This window comes from Ranitomeya variabilis, chromosome 3, assembly GCF_051348905.1.
Source record: "Ranitomeya variabilis isolate aRanVar5 chromosome 3, aRanVar5.hap1, whole genome shotgun sequence".
Classification (NCBI taxonomy): Eukaryota; Metazoa; Chordata; class Amphibia; order Anura; family Dendrobatidae; genus Ranitomeya; species Ranitomeya variabilis.
The window spans coordinates 651,365,142-651,384,871 of record NC_135234.1 but is presented as its reverse complement, the minus strand read 5'-3'; the positions used below and the strand labels follow the sequence as shown (position 1 = coordinate 651,384,871).

Sequence of the window (19,730 nt, the reverse complement as noted above, 5' to 3'; positions counted from 1 at the left end):
CCAAGCCTCTGTCAGGATCCCACCCCTGACAGAGACCCTACTGTATCTTCCCCCACAACACCCTCTGCCACAAGGTGTTGCCTGGTTCCAACCCAGTCAGCTTCTAACTAACTTCCTGCCTGACCCCCAGTTTACCCACTATGGTGGGGAGTGGCCTAGTGAATAGAACCTTTAGCTCCCCCCGGAGGCCCGGCTGTGAAATATATTGGTGTCTGTGATACCTGGTCAGATGAACTCCTTCAGTGCCATCAGACGTACCATAGCTCCCCATAGTGGCGGAGCCACAGTACTGCAACGACCAGGACTCTGGGGTGCTGCACTCCCCCCTGGTTAAACACAGTACTCCGGGACTGGGAAGAAAACAACAATACAAGTTAGCAAAAAGACATACAGTTTTGTTGAGTGCAATAACAGTAAGTATACTTGAACAGGCTTCCCTTTATGGGAGGTAAGGACACTTGAACGTTACAAACATGGTTAAATATCATAGCAACATGCTATAAATAACTCTTCTTACCCAACCGGGTATTCTACTTAGTGCAAAATTGTTGAACAATAATTTAACATTGCCTTTAAGGACATACACTCTAAATCCACTAAAGACCTTCCTATAATCACATTATAAGGTAATTTAACTTTTTCATTCTCCTTCTTTAAATCTGCAGGACCGCCTGTCCTATCGGCACCAGACCTACTGCCTCTCCTTTCTTACAGGACAGCTCCTTTCAGCCCGAGCCTTCTGTCTTTTCCACTACTATACACAGTATAGAACATAACATTCTTTCGGGTTTGAGAACACTGAGCCATCTACATATGGCTCCTAAGAGGACCTACCACCTAACCCCTACGGGTTCACTTTCTGTCCTCGGTAACACATTATTAACTCTTTCTTTCAATAAACTAGCTTTTCACGGAGGACTCAGGGTTTACCTTCTATCCCCGTTTTCTATCAACATTATCAACATTTCTCCTACAGTTAACCAGTTCAATACATATAACTTTTACATGTAAACAGTGTCATTTTCTTTCAAAGCATCATCATCACTTTACTGTTTTAAAGCAGTATTACTCATAGGTACGTAGATGAACATCCCCTTTAAGAGGGGATCAAGTCTCTATGAGGTAGCGTATCTTCTCAAGCTACCAGTCCATACTCAACAAAGGTTCCAGTGTGGTATCTTCACAAAGAGTCCTTCTTTAAGTAAAACCAGTAGGGAGCGCCTTTAATAAGGTGCAAACTATGTACAAGAAGTTTGTATCATGTACTGTTCATGATTGCGGCAGTTTTTAAAACTTGTGCAAAAACTCAGAAAAAATAAACAAAACAACAACAGGGATCCCGGGTCAACAAAGGGATCCATAAAGAATTAACCCTGGACGGGTTTAGCAGCAAACAGTAAACAAACAGTTAAAGGAAGAACTATTTACATTGTCAAAGCATTCATGCTTACTCGTTCTTCGGGGAGGAAGGTGGTTTCCTCCCGGGCCTTACCAGACCAACGGGTCGTCCTGCTGGTTCAAGGATCGGGTCCCGCCCCAACAACGACAGGATCCCTCGCCGGGATGTTCTTTTCACCGAGGGTCCGGCACGCCCCCAGGGTACATGGTGGGTCCGGGTCCCCCGCTGCTCCGCAAGGTCAGGTTCCGTTGTCTTTTCAGCGGGAGGTTCATCTTCGGGGTTTGCAGCGGCGGCCTGGAGCGCGACACACCGCTGGACGCCCCGCGCCATCCAGCCAGCTTCACCTGCTGCTCTCCTCCACCTGGTATAGGTTACGGCATCACCTGGCTCCAGGTCGCGAGCGAACCTTCCACCGCAATGTTCCACCTCCTCTCGGTCCACGTGAACTTGTAGCGGCTCCCCGATCTCCTGTATAACCCCTCTTCCATATCGGGGGTTAAAGGAGACCACTACACCCCAGCGGGATGATGGGATCTCCACAACGCTGGTCAGATCAATCTGAACTGCAGGCTGGGGCCGGCTCCGCCACGCCGTCATCAGGTGCCGCAGGTGTTCGGCCTCCGGCAAGATCCTCATGCCCTCTGCCTGCAGCGTACCTCCAGCCGCGGCCTGGTTGGGAGGAGTCGGGGACACTGGAGACAGACGGATCTCCGTGGGCTGACCCAGCCGAGCGAGTACGCGGGCATCAGCCTCCAAGCGGCGTGCTATTTGTCGGGCCTCGGCTGCCGCGACACACTCCTCGGACGGTGGCAAGGAGGGTCGGCCCATCGGTGGCCCCATGAGGGTCAATCCCCGCAACGTTGGCGCGTCTGGGGCTATGTCAAGTGGCGCAGCCTCAGGCTGGATCGGGTCAGTCCCACGCGGTGCTCTCGGGGTCGCCATCTTTTCTCCTTCTCCAATGTCCTCTTCCCGCGGTCTCTTTCGTGGGCGGCCCCGTCGCCATGGTCTCCACCCTCCAAACAGGATCAGGAGGCGGACCTCGGCTGTTGACGGACACGTCCGCAGGACACAGAAATACTTAGACTGGGCGGCCATTGTTGTTCGCGCTCTCCAGCTTACCTACGCCCAGTCCACGCCCCCCTTCTCTTCCTGCGCTCTCCTCAGCGCTGTAATGGCGGCGGATTTTGGCGGCAAATGGCGCAGCACAGTTCTTGCAATAAAGTACAGTCCAAACACAACAAATCCCAGTTCCAAGGCACACATGACCTGATTCTTCAGGCTTAAGTAGAATCCTGTTCGTGACGCCAAGTTGGAGCGCCCCCACACCACCACAGGGCCGAGGAGTACCCGGAGCCGGGCCTCTGAGTCTCAGTTCTGGGGTTGTCACGGTGGCTAGACCCGGTCCGTGGCCCTGTCTGTCAGTGGGGAACGTCCAGTGCAATAAGTGGTGATGATGGTGCAGTTGTGGGGTGCAGGTCGCGGTAAATAACGAGGACACCAGGTTGCAGTCTCTTTACCTCTTTACTGAAGATCTCTGGGTCCTCAGTCCAGAATACGGTTCACCAGGCTGCGCAAGTCCGGCCGGTCCAATGGCACCTCCAGAGTTCTCTGCACAGGTGGAAATCTGTGCCTTCCTGCTTGCGCTATGTGTTGTGGTCCTTCCCTGCTGTGCTTACGGAAAGTCCCCACAACTGTTGTGTCTGTTTCTTAAGTTCCCTCACAACTCGACTAGATGATGTTCTGCTAATCCTCCGTCCCTCCCTGAGGTTCGGGTAGGAACGGCACCCGTTTGAGGGGTAGGCTCGGAGCTCTTCCGGGACCCTAGAGACGCCCCTCTCCACAAGTTGCCCCCCAAGACTTCATAGGTGATTTGAGTTAGACAGCCCACCTGAGACTGACTGTCCTGCCGCTGTTTAGAGTATTGCTTGAAGCTGAATGTTATAATACTCTCTCGGCGTTCCGGCCACCGGTTGTGCGCCTCAGTAGGATGTTGCCTCGGTCTTACAGCACGACTCCTACTGGTATTCTCCTATTGCTTTGATCTCGTTTCTCACTCAGCACAATCTATCTCGCTTCTAGTCCCTCCTTGGGCACCGCCGCTATCCTGAGCAGGCGCGGTCCCGTTACGTTCGTTCAAGTTGCCAAGCCTCTGTCAGGATCCCACCCCTGACAGAGACCCTACTGTATCTTCCCCCACAACACCCTCTGCCACAAGGTGTTGCCTGGTTCCAACCCAGTCAGCTTCTAACTAACTTCCTGCCTGACCCCCAGTTTACCCACTATGGTGGGGAGTGGCCTAGTGAATAGAACCCTTAGCTCCCCCCGGAGGCCCGGCTGTGAAATATATTGGTGTCTGTGATACCTGGTCAGATGAACTCCTTCAGTGCCATCAGACGTACCATAGCTCCCCATAGTGGCGGAGCCACAGTGCTGCAACGACCAGGACTCTGGGGCGCTGCACTATGATGTCGGAGAGAGCGTCACCTGACACTCCCTCTCCCATCATTCCCCGCTCTGCCTCTGACAGTACACTGCGGGTGCGCGATGACGTCATATCATCGCGCACCTGCTGTGTCCTGGGCAGACTGCAGCCGCCGGGAGCAGCGCAGGCAAAAGGAAAGGTGAGGAGAGTTTTTTTTTTTTTTCTTTTTAACTGGACTGTGGGGCCATTATCGGGGGGGATGAGATGTGGGCTGTGCTGTATATATCCCTGTGCGGGCTGTGCTGTATATATCCCTGTGCAGCTGTGCTGTATATATCCCTGTGCGGGCTGTGCTGTATATATCCCTGTGCGGGCTGTGCTGTATATATCCCTGTGCGGGCTGTGCTGTATATATCCCTGTGCGGGCTGTGCTGTATATATCCCTGTGCGGGCTGTGCTGTATATACCCCTGTGCGGGCTGTGCTCTATATATCCCTGTGCGGGCTGTGCTGTTTATACCCTGTGTGGGCTGTGCTCTATATACCCCTGTGCGGGCTGTGCTGTATATATCCCTGTGCGGGCTGTGCTGTATATATCCCTGTGTGGGCTGTGCTGTATATATCCCTGTGCGGGCTGTGCTCTATATACCCCTGTGCGGGCTGTGCTGTATATATCCCTGTGCGGGCTGTGCTCTATATATCCCTGTGCGGGCTGTGCTGTATATATCCCTGTGCGGGCTGTGCTGTATATACCCCTGTGCGGGCTGTGCTCTATATATCCCTGTGCGGGCTGTGCTGTATATACCCCTGTGTGGGCTGTGCTCTATATACCCCTGTGCGGGCTGTGTTCTATATACCCCTGTGCGGGCTGTGCTGTATATATCCCTGTGCGGGCTGTGCTGTATATACCCCTGTGTGGGCTGTGCTCTATATACCCCTGTGCGGGCTGTGCTGTATATATCCCTGTGCTGGCTGTGCTGTATATATCCCTGTGCGGGCTGTGCTGTATATATCCCTGTGCGGGCTGTGCTGTATATATCCCTGTGCGGGCTGTGCTGTATATATCCCTGTGCGGGCTGTGCTGTATATATCCCTGTGCGGGCTGTGCTGTATATATCCCTGTGCGGGCTGTGCTCTATATACCCCTGTGCGGGCTGTGCTCTATATACCACTGTGCGGGCTGTGCTGGATATACCACTGTGCGGGCTGTGCTGGATATACCACTGTGCGGGCTGTGCTGGATATACCACTGTGCGGGCTGTGCTCTATATACCACTGTGCGGGCTGTGCTCTATATACCACTGTGCGGGCTGTGCTGGATATACCACTGTGCGGGCTGTGCTGGATATACCACTGTGCGGGCTGTGCTGGATATACCACTGTGCGGGCTATGCTGGATATACCACTGTGTGGGCTGTGCTGGATATACCACTGTGCGGGCTGTGCTGGATATACCACTGTGCGGGCTATGCTGGATATACCACTGTGCGGGCTGTGCTGGATATACCACTGTGCGGGCTGTCCTGGATATACCACTGTGCGGGCTGTGCTCTATATACCACTGTGCGGGCTGTGCTCTATATACCACTGTGCGGGCTGTGCTGGATATACCACTGTGCGGGCTGTGCTGGATATACCACTGTGCGGGCTGTGCTGGCACCCAACACCATGTTGCAGTGCAGGAGATTCCTGCAACAGTCCGAGGCGTATCTAGGGGAATGTGGGGGGGGGCCCCATTTGGAAGTTCGCACCGGGGCCCATAACTTTGTAGTTACGCCACTGGCTGTACAGGTTGTACCAATGTTGTGTCTGTCCCTGCAATATACAGTTAAACTGATCTTCAAGAGTAGTTTTCTGGTGACAAATGTGAGAGTGAGGGCACATGTTACCACTTTATGCTATAGCATTATGGATTAATGTGCGTACAACCCCAATGATCCCGCTCAGCACGAGAATACGGGACAAATTGTTCATTGTAGAGCTGGAGACCGCAACATAATCTTTCATGTAAATAGGGCAGTGCTGTAGTTCTCTGTATAGAAAGTGACACAGTATAGTGAACATTTGTGAGATGAGAGGATTTACATTGGATGCTGCTCATAACTTCAGAGTTTTGTAGCAAGGGTCATTTTTCGATTCCCTCTTCTCACTGACTAAAATGTAGTGTGGCCTCTCATTCAAAAAAGGTTCGCCAGAATAGACTGTGTGTATGACACTTTTTTCTATTTGAGGTCTAAGGAGTAAAATTTCTCTTTGTGGAGAGTGCCAAGTCAGCCAAGTCGGTGTAAAGAGATTTACCGGCCACGCAATGCTCCTCTGGGATTATAAATGCAAATAGCCTCTTCAGAGAGGAAGAGGATGAGAACTCTCTTCTTCTCTGAAAAGGCTAACTTGTATATTTAAATTACAAGAGAAGCATTGCATGACTTAGTCTCTTTACTCCAAGTCTCCAACTTTGTGCTCTCCCCAAGGAGAAATTTTATCCCTTTTACCACTTGTCAGAGGGATTTACCTCAGCCAACCAGTTATTCTGTTTTGCACTGATAAGAGGCAAAATACCCGAAACAAATGGGGTTTGGATTTTTATCCTAAGTCATGCGATAAAGCCCTTTAAAGAGAATCTGTCAGGTCATACATGCTGCCCAAACTCTGGACAGCATGTATCAACCACTGGCTGTGCGATCACAGCCAGGTATGTCTGACTCTCAAACACTGCGGTGTTTCAGAGAAAATCATACTTTTAATATCTGTCGTTGACCGAGGTGCGCAGGTTACTACATAGTTGTACAGGCGGGTCCCTGGCAGCTTCTCCCCACTCGCTAACAGTGACTGCAAGTCTCTGCCCAAGTGTGTGCATAGCGCACGGCTTGTCAGTTGCTGTCAACGGGCAGAGAGAATACATCAAGGACTCTCCTGTATGACTAGTCACCCATGCACCTCGGTGATTAAATGTAAGGCTGCTGGACATATAGTCAGCCATGTGTGCCAGACTCACAATAGGCAAGACTTCCCTGTCCCCATCAGTAGGATGACTCTCCACCTCCTCCCTCTCCCCTCCTCTTCAGCCCATTCATGCTGAGCAGATGGAATGAAGCAGGTGTTCGTAGTTTCCTCTGTAGCGCAGGCAACCATCTCCTGTTCCTCCTCCTCATTATCACCCAATCCATGCTGAGAAGATGAGATCAGGCTGGGCTGCTTAGTATCACCCTGTGTACTTTCTTTCTTCTTCTCTACCTGGTCCACGTTTCCTCTTTAATTGTGAGCAGCGAGAGTTTGAGTAGACACAGAAGTGGGATGTTATGATGATAATATTGTCATCGCCGCTCACCATCTTAGTTGATTCCTCAAAGTTTTGGAGAACCTCACAGATGTCAGACATCCATATCCACTCGTCTGTTATGTGCAGATGCTGACCTGAATACCGACAGGTATGTTGTAGCTGGTATTCAACAACTGCTCACCGCTACGCACAAAACCTTGCCAAAATGTGTAATGTGGAGTTCCAGAGCATGGTGACATCACACACCAGACAAGGAGCTGCCACTGGCAAACGCTGCTGCAGCTTTACCAGATCGGCATCAGCTGTAGCTGACTTGCGGAAATGGGTGCACACGCGGCATACCTTCACAAATAGCTCAGGAAAATCTAGATTGGTTTTTAGAAACCTCTGAACCACTAAGTTGAGCACGTAGGACAGGCATGGTATGTGTGCGAGCTTGCAAAGCTCCAGAGCCACCACCAGCCATTATCACACAAGACCATGCCTGGCTGTAGCTTCAGCAAGGAGAGCCGCTGATCTGTCTGGTCTGTTATAGCTTTCAAGAACTCTGCAGCAGTGTTTATTACCTGAACAAATTACCTTCAGCAGAGCCTGTTGCTGCTTCACCAAGGCAGTGTTGTAGTGTTTACAGTTTGAAACTGATATGGCCGACGTACTACGGGATAACAATTCGGGGTTACAGGATAAGGAGTAGGTTGGGGTGCAGGAACTGATGTAGGAGGTAGAGTTAACCCTGATGGTACTAGGGCACGCAATCCTCAGCATTTGTAACATGTTTGCTGTCCACGGTGCGACTCAGTCCCGGCCTCCTCAAGGTTCACCCAGTGTGTCATCAGGGAAATGTAGCATTCCTGGACGCAAGCACTTGTCCATGTGTTGGTTATTAAGTGGACCTTCCTAATAACTGAGTTGGTCAGGGAACGGGTGATATTATGGGACATGTGCTGGTGTAAGGCAGGGACGGCCACTGCCATGAGGTTGTGGAAAGCCTCAGTGTCCACAAGCCTAATCAGCAACATTTCCAAGGCAAGCAGTCTGGAAATATGCCCATATAAAGTCTGAGCCTGTGGGTGGCTGGGTATTTTTACTTATGTTCCAAGGCCTGGGGTTGGGACAGCTGAATGCTGTGCTGGGACAAGGAGTTGGACGTGGATGTTTATGGTGCTTGTGGATGTGTAACAGGTACAGGGCGGGAGGTATCAGCGCCTACGTCATGGACAGGGGATTGGCAAGCAAGTATCACAAGAGAAGAGGCAGTGGTGTCACCCACAGACACCTATTGTAGACCCTGGCATTCAGCCCACCTAGTCTGGTGATTTGATGACATGTGTCTGAGCATGCTTATGGTGGTCAGGCTAGTATTGGCTACACATCTGCTGATCTTGGTACTGCACAGGTTGCAAATGACCATTCTTTTATTGAGTGCACTTTCTTTGAAAAAGCATCAGACTGCAGAACACCTAAACCTTCCCCTGGGAACTGACATGTATGGCTGCTGTGGGGAAAAGTTGCCAGCCTTATCCCTCTGGCCACCCTATCACTTCTCCTTGCCTGTTGCGGTGTTGTGGATCCTTCTGTCTTTGTACTGCTGGCCTCGCTCTGCATAGCGCTGTGAAGAGGAAGACCGGGCTGCGGGTACCTGTACTGAGCTGGGTCCGTAACTGTTGAGGCTGCGTCCCATGTTGCACGAGGGAAAGAATAGGCTAGAATCAAAAATTGGAAATGTAAAGCGCTCTTCTGAGTGTCTGAGTGTGGCATCACTTGTCTCCTGGGACTCACCATGGTGTGAGGAAGGAGGATCAGGGTGATAGATGCTACTGTGCTGGAGGAAAAAAATGTCTCCACCAAGATGGTGCTGGCGATGCCTGCGCAGTAGCATCTATCGGATCACCAATAGATGCTACTGCGCAGGCACTGCCATCTTGGTGGGGACAATTTTTTTTATATGCAAATAAGCTGCAAGCACAGGGAGCTTGATCTTGCTCTTACTGGTCTATGACCTCTCTCCCTCTTTTCCCATGTGCTGTCTGTCTCCTCTCAGTGACTGACAGGTTGTCGTTCTCTGTGACCTGCTCCTCTGCCCAAGATCTTGTGCAAGTGCCATCACTCCCATGGTGGTGAATGTGCAGCTCCATAGTTTGGCACTCGCAATGTCTTTAGGAACTTAATGCACATGCAATACTCCAGGAAAGACGCTACTTACGCTAGATCTCAGGTGGGGGAGCAGGGCAAAGAGAAGAGTGACCTGTCAGTCACTGACAGGAGGGTGACATAGGGAGATAGGCTGGAGAGCTGTTGCACTTATGGAGTATTTGCAGAAAAGTTTGCCCAAGAATTTCTCTAAGGCTGGGGTCACACTTGCGTGTGCATTGCGAGAAACTTGCGGGAGTCTCTCGCATCAATACCTGGCACTGCCGCCGGCTCTTGGGACCAGAGCATGCGGCTGCATAGAAATACATGCAGCGGAACACTCCGGTCCCGAGTGACGGCGGCAGTGCCGGGTAGTGATGCGCGAGTTTCTCCCATTGCACACGCAAGTGTGACCCCGGTCTAAAACAGAGACACAGTCTTATACTGTAAAACAGTGGTATGGATGTAATCGACTTTCCACAGAGGAGATTAGTTTAGGGTTTAAAACCCTGTTGAAATGTTCAATATGATGCCATAAATGTATCCAATTCTTTGGAAAAAAAATACAGATACTTTGTTTTTGCTATTGAGCTTCAAATCTAACACAATTTTTAAATAAAAGACAAATTGACAAAAAAGACATTTTATTGTCTTATGAAAAAGGCTAGTAGAATGAATTTACAAGTACAAAAATACACACTGTACAAAGCAGACAAGGGATTTACAGCCTCCCTGAACCTGTTAAAATATATTTTTGTTTTATTTTTTACATAATACATTTTTTTAAAAAAAACTTTGAAAAATTAGAAAGTTCTAGTGTCCTCAAATGTCACTTCCTTTGTCTAAATTATATTTATAAAATTATTTTTTCCCAAATACAGTACAAAAAATATACAGTAACAGAAAAGTTGTGATTTTTAAGAAATATGTTCTTTGGTTTTAAATTATTATATTTTTTTTATTTCAAATGCAAAAATTGATCTCAAATATAAAATATTTGGGCAGAAGTAAAAAAAAGTTTTATTATTATTATTATTATTACCCTTTACTTCAATTTTTCCACTTCATTATTCAAGGACACTCACAAACCGAAAAAGGCATTGTACATCACAGTATACTATCCTTCAAAATCAGGAATAGCTGTATCATTTTGCAAGTTCATTTTCTAAATTAAAGAAAAAAAATATGTACGGTAAAGGAAATCCTTAATTTGACTTAAATATTGTTAATAAATTTGGTGTCTTTTTATGAAAACCTAATTGTGTAGAATATCTGCTTTATCTTATGGAGTAGATGATGTACGTTAAGAACTGTTCCCTAGACATTACTTTGCTTGTTGCCAATTTTACAGAGTTAAAATTGTAGGTTTATGCTATATCTCCCTTGAAAAAGAATCCAATATATATTTTGGTAGGCATGTATATAAAGGAGAAGAAACAATATAATAAAAGTCAAGAAAGAGTGATTGGGTGATGATGGTTTACATTGCTGTGGGCTCCATTTATTGTTGAAAGGGCTGTCCACTACTCCTTATTGTGCACGGTAAAATAAAAAGGATGCTTACCTCCTTGCCCAATACCAGTAACTGATGGGTTACAGTCTTCACATTCCATCAGATAGATATTGGGCTTGGAGAAGAGGAGCAGAACCAGTCAATAGGAAAGTTAATTTTCTTATTTTACAAGGCACGTTAGGGACATTGAAAATGGCGGTTGTTCAGTAGAGGACAATCTGTTTAAGGGTGTGGTTCTTTGCCCCTTACCCATCCTTTTCTTTGAAGGAAGGATGAAAGATGAAAGTGGCAGGATAGATTTTCTCTCCCATGTTGGCTAACACTGGGCTACTTTTAGTTAAAGAAGACCAGATATAGGTTTACAACATCTGAAGAACATGAGGTCAGTTGAGGGCCATTCTCCAGAGACTCCACCTACCTGAGATGCCTCTATGGCATTCCTGCCATAGTAGATTAATGTTAATCTCAAGATAGGAATCTATATATCTTGTAAGAATTGTTTTGTATCAGAAGGCACTTAGAATTTATATCAGTGGTGAATGGTGCTTAGTAAGAGATACGTTGGAACTGGCATGTCAAAAGAACATCTGTAACCCGCAGATGATAAATGGAGTCAACTTGTAGATTTAAATATTTTTGTAAACGCATAAAAAAATGGTACGTGATTTTCTTCCAAATGTATCAGCCAGCTACAGTCAAATGTATACTGGGAACCTGTTTGCCCTGATATACAAGCAATAATACTAGGAGCACATCAATATTTACAGGAAGCTCTCCTCCAATGTGGCAGTGGGGCATTTGTGCCACCTTAGGTACCAGGATCACATGTAAAACTGCAACTTTTATAACTTCAAATATTGTACCATTGGCTACCTTTTCAATAATTATAATTCTGTGCCAAAATGTCTCTATTCTATGCTTTTTAGTCTGGTTACTTAGTAAGGCCACTAATATTCTGATCTCCCATTACATTTTCTCTACCAGAATGTAGAACTGGTAACATAACAACTAGAGAGCCAGAGAGAATAATGTATTATTAAAACAGAGTTTTTTCTGCTAAACTAGTCAGCAGAGTTATGATTTGGGTTTAGTATATAGGTAATTAAGGCTATCCTATATTATACAGTCATAATACAAAAACAGTTGAAGGATATGTGCAAATTTGTCACGTTAAAACGGCCGTGACAAAAAAATACTTCGAGAAAGTTTTACTGAAAATATGAACTTGGCTGTGTCAGAAAACAAAAGACTTGCATTTTTTAAGCACACAGTATAATAAATTCCCAGCATTTGACAGGATTATGAGCAAGCGCTGCCCTATATGTGATCAGCTTGATCAGGGCAGTTGTCATAAAGGTTCATTTACTAAAGCTTTAAAGGCACTCAGGAAATAGTGTTGAGGAACTTATTTTCTCCTGCTAAGGAGGACAGCATAGAGTTCAGGTCTGATACTGCCATATTTGGAACCATGGCTGCTGGATTACGTGGTGTGTTCAAATGGGAAGAAGATTGAGATGATCCCGGTAGACCAGTTTGAGTTAAATTATGCGAAATCAGAGGTGTGTGATCAGTGTCATCTATGATGGCTGCAAAATCAATCTGAGTGTTTTCCAAATCTAAACTGTCCAAGGGATTGGATGCTGGACATGAATTACTGTATGGGATGGTGTCTGGCTTCACAAAACCCAGATTAGAACTGTACTGTCTATTTTGATGTCCATCACAGCTGTTTTGGGTTTGATTTAGTGCTGTGACAAGCTTTTGGTTTCCTGTTTTCCCTTGATGCATTTCAACTTGACCTGAGTAATACATCATACCTGTGGTGTCATTGGAGTCAGATTGACAGTGAATAGGTGGCAGGGTAGGCATTCTCCTAGGGCTTGATTCAGCTGAATGGTAAGATGGACTAAGTTGAGTAGGACTGCCCATGTAAGTTGACTGGCTAGTAATACTGTGCTGCCGACTTAAAGGTTTTGGGACACAAGGAGGATGTGGCAGCATGTCTACACTGTAACTCTGATTTCCTGGACTCCTCATGGTTTTAGAGTGGTTTGGCTGGTTATCATGTGGATTTGGACTCATTAAAATGTTTTGTTGTTCCTTATTTTGATAATTCATGTATTTGGGACTCATATAAGCTGGAGCATGAGGTGTATTCCTATGTTGGTTTTGTCCAACATCACCATTCTCCCCAGTGCTGTTTACAATGGCCATATTTTTTGGCTGCTGCTCCCACATTAATGCTTGCTGGGATTGAACATAATTTCGTACCATCATTTCCTTGACTTGCATCATCGGCGTCTGTGACCTTCGTCCTTGAGGGCTTAACATATTTGGGTTAAGACCAACATTATAGCACATATTTTGTTGATTTTCCTGTTGTCCTTGATATTCACAGTTGGAATTCCCTGGGGATAATGCTACTGTATTTGACTGGTTGAAAGCATGCTGATGCATCATATGCTGCTTCATGTTCTGACAGGACATCATTGAGGGCATGGACTGATGAAATTGTTGTTCTGGTTTGATATGAACCTGACTCAAGTGATTATACCTTTCACTGTTTACATACATACCCTGTTGTTGGCAAGAATTACTATTTGCAATGGAAACTTGTTTGGTTGCATCAGTAGCTGAATTTAAGTATTGGTTATGACACTGATTTCCTGGTGGCATATTTGGTGGTACCACCGGATGGTTTGCGCTTTGGCCATCAGACATGTCCATGGTTGCTGAGCTTACTTCATGCCACTGCACAGGTAAACTAGAACTACTAGCTTGCCTTGTATTCTGGAAAGGCTGGTTGTGAGTTGTCATTTGACAGTGGTTGAAATCTGAGTGATTCAATACATTGCCCTGGCAGGAATGGTTATTTGTACTCATGTGCATACTGCCTAATGTTCTCTGAGAACTTGAGTATGCATTTTCATTTTGCATGTCTAACCCATGAAGTTGGTGGTTAAAATTCACGTGGTGATTGGTAGTCATTTGAGATCCTTGGCCTTGATAGTTCATAAAGTTCTGCATTTCATTACCAACCATCATACCATGTTCCTTATTTTGAGATGTTAGATCTGTGCTTGCAGTCTCCATGAACACATTCTCACTGATGCTGGGTGGACGAGGTGAAAAAATATGTCTTTGTAAATTCACTTCAGATCCTCCATATGGTTGTTGATGTCCAAGAGTCTGTCGTCCCATCATTGATGTGTTCATATTTGACATACTCTTAAAGCGTTGTACTTTGGGTATTACTTGAGGGTCTCCACTAGGTCGTGCGGGATCACTAGCTCTTCTTATTCCTGCCCCTGGTGCTTGAGAAGGATGAATTATTCCTGTACCATAGCTGTGGTATTCATTATTGCTATGTCTTCTTTGGATATTACTAGATGACGCTGAAGAGATAGATGAACTACGGTAGTCACCGACAGCGAATACCATTCGACTATTTGCACTAATTCTCTCCATGTTAGGAAGAGGAGTAGGTGGAGGTCCACCAGTAGCTGCTGCATACTTTGCCTTAAGTCTATATTGCTGAGCTGGGGTAAGGCCTGGAAGACCATTGGTATTGGAATGTCTTGCAGTATCGACTGCAGTTTGGTCATATGTATCCACCATGTTCCCTACATCCCCTGGTCTCTGATTTGTAAGATATGGTGACACCACTGATGACCTACGGCTCACTGTATACGCCGAGCTTATTGTACTAGTTGTGCTGTTACGTCGGTCATTCATTTGGCTCAAATGTTCGCTTGATGTCAACTCCATGATGTTACCATTGTGGGGCAAACCACAAATTCCTGGCAATTCTCCCTGGGAAACTGAAAAATTAAAACAAAAAAACAATGAATACATCTAAAAATGTACATAGACATAGATGTAGTCAAGGTGACTTTTTAAATTAAAATGTATTGCAATAAGTGATTTTCACTTGTCACATTTGTAGAGCAGAAGGAACAAACTAAGAACTTAAAAAGGGAAAATATCAAAGAAAACTGTGAACAATTCACCAAAAAATGACTATTCAATTTCTTTTTTTTAAAAGAGATGCTCTAAAACATGAACTTCATCCATTCTTTTTTGGTAAGATTTAACACCAGCTGTACATACATTATAGAATATATTTCAAAACAGTTAAACTGGATAGCCTTACGAGACTGTAAGAATTGCATTAATCATTGGAGAAAAAACATATCGGAGTAATAAGAGGAATTGATATTTCCAAGAACTGCAACTCCCATTCACCGAAGAAAGATAATTGCATAGAGCTGAATCTAAAGACTTAGAGTAGGAGATGGCGAAGGATTGTTCCACAATATTAAAACCTTTGGTCATATACTTTTGCTATCAAACCTTTGGCGAATTTAACAGTCTTTTGGGTGGGCAATTTATCAAAGCGTTTTCACCAGAAAATTGGGGTAAAATAATAAAATTTGAAAATTGCTAAATTTTTGTGCAACAAAAACACGGCAATTTGAAGCAGAAGCGGGGCGGGGCATAGGTACTCTCGCCCATCATATTCAGCAAAAGTGATGGCATTGTTACGCAAGACATACTATTCCAGACCCTGACACTTTTTGTGAGGCGCACGGATGCTCACACCACTGAGAAGATACGCCGGTCACGTGCACCTCCAGCGAGCACTTAATTAAGACTGATGTGAGCAACGCCAATCTTAATGAAACGGCCCAATAGTGTTTACATTATATGCTTCCTCTTGTAATATCCAGATATATACTGCGTTCATTTGAGTTGGAGATATAATTGCTACATACAAACATACAAAAAACATGTATTTGGAGTTTACCTGTACTGTGGATTGCAGGTAGTTTTGCAGACTTTCCAGCAGATGGTGCTTTTCGCATTTGATTCAGTTTGTCGATCCTGAGGTTCTCTAGTTTCCTTAAAGCTGAAGCTCCTGCAGTGCCAATAGATTCCACTGAAGGAATATCATCCAAGTTGGAAAGGTCCTCAAAACTACCTCCTGCGTTGGCATTCATTTCCACGCCACTGTCATTGTTGTTGGTGCTACCTAACGGTGACCTCTCACTACTGCAAGATGACTGTCCACTGGGGCTAGCCTGAGATTTCTGCAGAAAATAAAACAAAAATAACTACAATAATAAAGAAATAGTTTCATCATTGTACATGTAGTAAAAGTCTTAAAGGGGTTGTCCAGGACTTTCAAACTGATGACCTATCATTAGCAAATGCATTTGAAAAAGTGGAGGGCTAAACAATAGCACCACCAATCAGCTTATTGGAGGGCCTTCGGCCACACACTCTAGCATCGTTTGCTAGACACAGCTCCACAAATTTTGTACATGCTGTGCCTTGTACTACAGCACTGGGTATAGCATTATGTGAAAGCGTTCTTACCAAGGACATCTCTGGCACGGTCAGTCTTCCCTCCTCTTTTCTGGCCTGAGATGAGCTTGATTCCAGGTCTTGGAGGATATCACTCTTAATCCCTTGGGTCATGCCACCTTCATGGGGGGCATGACACCGAGGTTGACCATCTCCTCTATGTTTCTTTGTGATGTGTGCCTCAGGTCCATGAACTGTCTTCACATGCTTTCTGAGAGAACTGGGATCTGTGTATCTTTTTGTACATCCCGGGATCTTGCACACATAAGGTTTCTAAATATAAAGTAGAGGTTATTAAAGGAGTTGTCCCATTAACAAATGTGCTGTCTAATCAACAGGTAATGGAAAATTAAGCATTTTCACATCTGGATGTGGTTTAAAATATTATTGCTGTGAAGAGATAAACTTATAATAGTGGGGAGGATAAGTGAATTTCCACTACTAATGCCGCAATCAGGGGCTATCGCTTGCCTATAACTTTCCTGCTCCCTGCTTGTTCCTTTCACCTAAGGAGCCATGATATGTGCTATAGCAGAGGACCTTTGAACTAACCTCAATAAATCACATCAGTGAAGTACAAGGAGCTCAGTTTCCAAATATTTTAAAGGAAAAAATATAAACTGAAGTCTGTCTACTGAGCTCGTGGTACTGTACTGGTGTGATTTCTTGTGGTGAGCTCAAAGGTCCTCTACTATAGCACATACCATTGCTACTTAGATAAAAAGAACATGCAAGGAGGAGTAACGTCATAAGCATGGCATACCCCTGCCAACACCATCAGTAGAGAATATTCACTTATTCTCCCTCCTTCCTTCCGCACCACTGCATCGTTGGACACAGGCTGTTATACAGGCACCATTAACATATTATCTTTCCACAGCAACATGTTGCATCCAATTGTGTAAATTTCAAAGGGGTTTTCCAGGAATGTTGCATTTTTTCTTATGTGACGAAGAGCTTACAGGCAGGTAATTGCAAGCCACCTTCCAGTTCTGACCTCCGTTAATCTCTGCCTTCTCAGAGTGGTCATGGATTGCTCCTGCTGACAATTCTGCAGTTTCCAGTGATGTCACATGGAAAGAGCCAGCCTTATCTTCTGCTCTGTTGACACAGCACTTCTGCCGATGTCATGCTGATTGAAAGCCCCTCTGCCTAACTGAAAGGAGTTGCTGTCAATCAGCATGATGTCGGCAGTGACGCCCCTTTGGCAGAGCAGGTAGGAAGATGAAAAGCAGCTCTGCTAATGTAGGGTCAAATGGAGCCTCAGAATCAGTGGCAGGAGCAGTCTGTGATTGCTCTGAGCCGGCAGAAATCCGCGCCCGGCAGAATAAACAGGTAGTTGCCTGTAAGTTTTTAGTCTGCAGCGCCCCAGAGTCCTGGTCGTTGCAGTACTGTGGCTCCGCCACTATGGGGGGCCATGGTGCGTCCGATGGCACTGAAGGAGTTCATCTGATCAGGTATCACAGACACCAATACATTTCACAGCCGGGCCTCCGGGGGGAGCTAAGGGTTCTATTCATTAGGCCACTCCCCACCATGGTGGGTAAACTGGGGGTCAGGCAGGAAGTTAGATCAGAAAGCTGACTGGATTAGACGAAGCAACACTCAGTGGCAGAGGGTGTTGTGGAGGAAGAGACAGTAGGGTCTCTGTCAGGGGTGGGATCCTGACAGAGGCTTGGCATTGGAAAGAACGTAACGGGTCCGCGCCAGCTCCGGGAAGCGGCGGGATTCAAGAAAGGACTAGAAGCGAGATAGATTGTGCTGAGTGAGAAACGAGATCAAGCGATAGGAGAATTCCAGCAGGGGTCGTGCTGTAAGACCGAAGCAACACCCTGCTGAGGCGCACTACCGGTGGCCGGAATGCCGAGGGAGTATTATAACATTCAGCTTCAAGCAATACTCTAAACAGCGGCAGGACAGTCAGTTTAAGGCGGGCTGTCTAACACATATCACCTATGAAGTCTTGGGAGGCAATTGCGGGAGAGGGGCGTCTCTAGGGTCCCGGAAGAACTCCAGGCCTACCCGACAAACGGGTGCCGTTCCAACCGTAACATCAGGGAGGGACGGACGATTAGAAGAACATCATTTAATCGAGTTGTGAGGGAACTTAAGAAACAGACACAACAGTTGTGGGGTACTTTCCGTAAGCACAGCAGGGGAGGACTACAACACATAGCGCTAAGAAGGAAGGCACCGATTTCCACCTGTGAAGTGAACTCTGGAGGTGTCATTGGACCGGCCGGACTTGCGCAGCCTGGTGAACCGTATTCTGGACTGAGGACCCAGAGATCTCCAGTAAAGAGGTAAAGAGACTGCAACCTGGTGTCCTCGTTATTTACCGCGACCTGCACCCCACAACTGCACCGTTACAACACCACTTATTGCACCGGACGTCCCCCACTGACAGACAGGGCCACGGACCGGGTCTAGCCACCGTGACAACCCCAGAACTGAGACTCAGAGGCCCGGCTCCGGGTACCCCTCGGCCCTGCGGCGGTGTGGGGGCGCTCCAAGTCCAATAAGAAAAAACTTCAAAAGTCCAGGATAACCCTTTTAATTTTCCATTATCTATCGATTAAATAGCCCATTTGTTCATAGCACAACCTTTACGTTATTATTATTAACATTATTAATAGCAAGCTTAGTGTTCACATACAATTGCATGTCTTCTGTATAAAAAATGATGTCATCCATCATACCTCATTAGAATGAGTGCGATTCTGGTGCTTGGCCCGGTCAGATGCATTAGAAAAGGCCTTGTTACAGCCTTCATGTTCACATACATATGGTTTCTCCCCTGTGTGGGACCTCAGGTGAGTTTTCAGGTTCTCAAGGCGTGAGTAAGCTTTGTTGCAGCCTTCAAACTTTAAAAAAAAAAGAAAACAAGCTTTCATATACCGTATATATTACCTATATTATTACAGAGATTGACATCACTTCCATCATTCCCAGGCCCAGTGGGGTTCACAACTATTCACAGAATTATACACATCCCCCCAAAAAAAGCAATCCTTTATAGCATGAGGGGCCAATAAAAGAGGGTTTAAACAATACTAACGATAGACTTAAATAAAGAAAAGTGTCAACACACGAAGATTAATTAATAAGTAACACATAGCCCAAAGGAGTAACCCTAGGACCATAGAGAAATGTTTAATGGCCTTGGTATTCATAATGGAGAGAACATGAAACAAATGTATGAAAAGACACACTATCTAGGCAAGTTTAATCAATATACTATAAATGTTCAAATTGCCATTGGTGACACAGCAAAAGTGTAGGTTCTAGCCAAGTTCTGTCCATATACGTACCAGCATATCCATAGATAATGACTACATTGTTTCAGTGATGTGTTGTCTCAGGACAATTTACCAATGCTGTGCTGGCCTCCATTACTACCAGATCTAAGATCGTGTGACTTCTTCCTGTGGGGCTACATCAAGGACTCAGTGTATCTGCCCTTGAGCGACAGGATCTGAGTGACCTGAGACAGACCATCATTGAAACAGTGGAGTCCATATCCGAGGATATGCTGGTACACGCCTGGACACAACAGGACAACCAACTAGACATCTGTGCTGTCATCAATGGAAATCACTTTGAACATTTGTTGTGTATAG

The 19,730-nt window shown here is 45.9% G+C and overlaps 1 protein-coding gene across 1 annotated transcript in view; it reads right to left on the bottom strand.

The window, feature by feature from the left end:
* Nucleotides 1-9,857: 9,857 nt before the first annotated feature.
* GLI1 (GLI family zinc finger 1) overlaps nucleotides 9,858-19,730 on the bottom strand; it is a 232,099-nt gene continuing 222,226 nt past the window's right edge. Inside the window, exons 9-12 of the mRNA XM_077297728.1 lie at nucleotides 18,810-18,974; nucleotides 16,123-16,383; nucleotides 15,551-15,833; nucleotides 9,858-14,564 (exon numbers count right to left, since the gene is read on the bottom strand). Of these exons, the coding sequence (XP_077153843.1) occupies nucleotides 12,127-14,564; nucleotides 15,551-15,833; nucleotides 16,123-16,383; nucleotides 18,810-18,974 (3,147 nt within the window). The 3' untranslated portion in view covers nucleotides 9,858-12,126. The remainder of the gene's footprint in view (nucleotides 14,565-15,550; nucleotides 15,834-16,122; nucleotides 16,384-18,809; nucleotides 18,975-19,730) is intronic.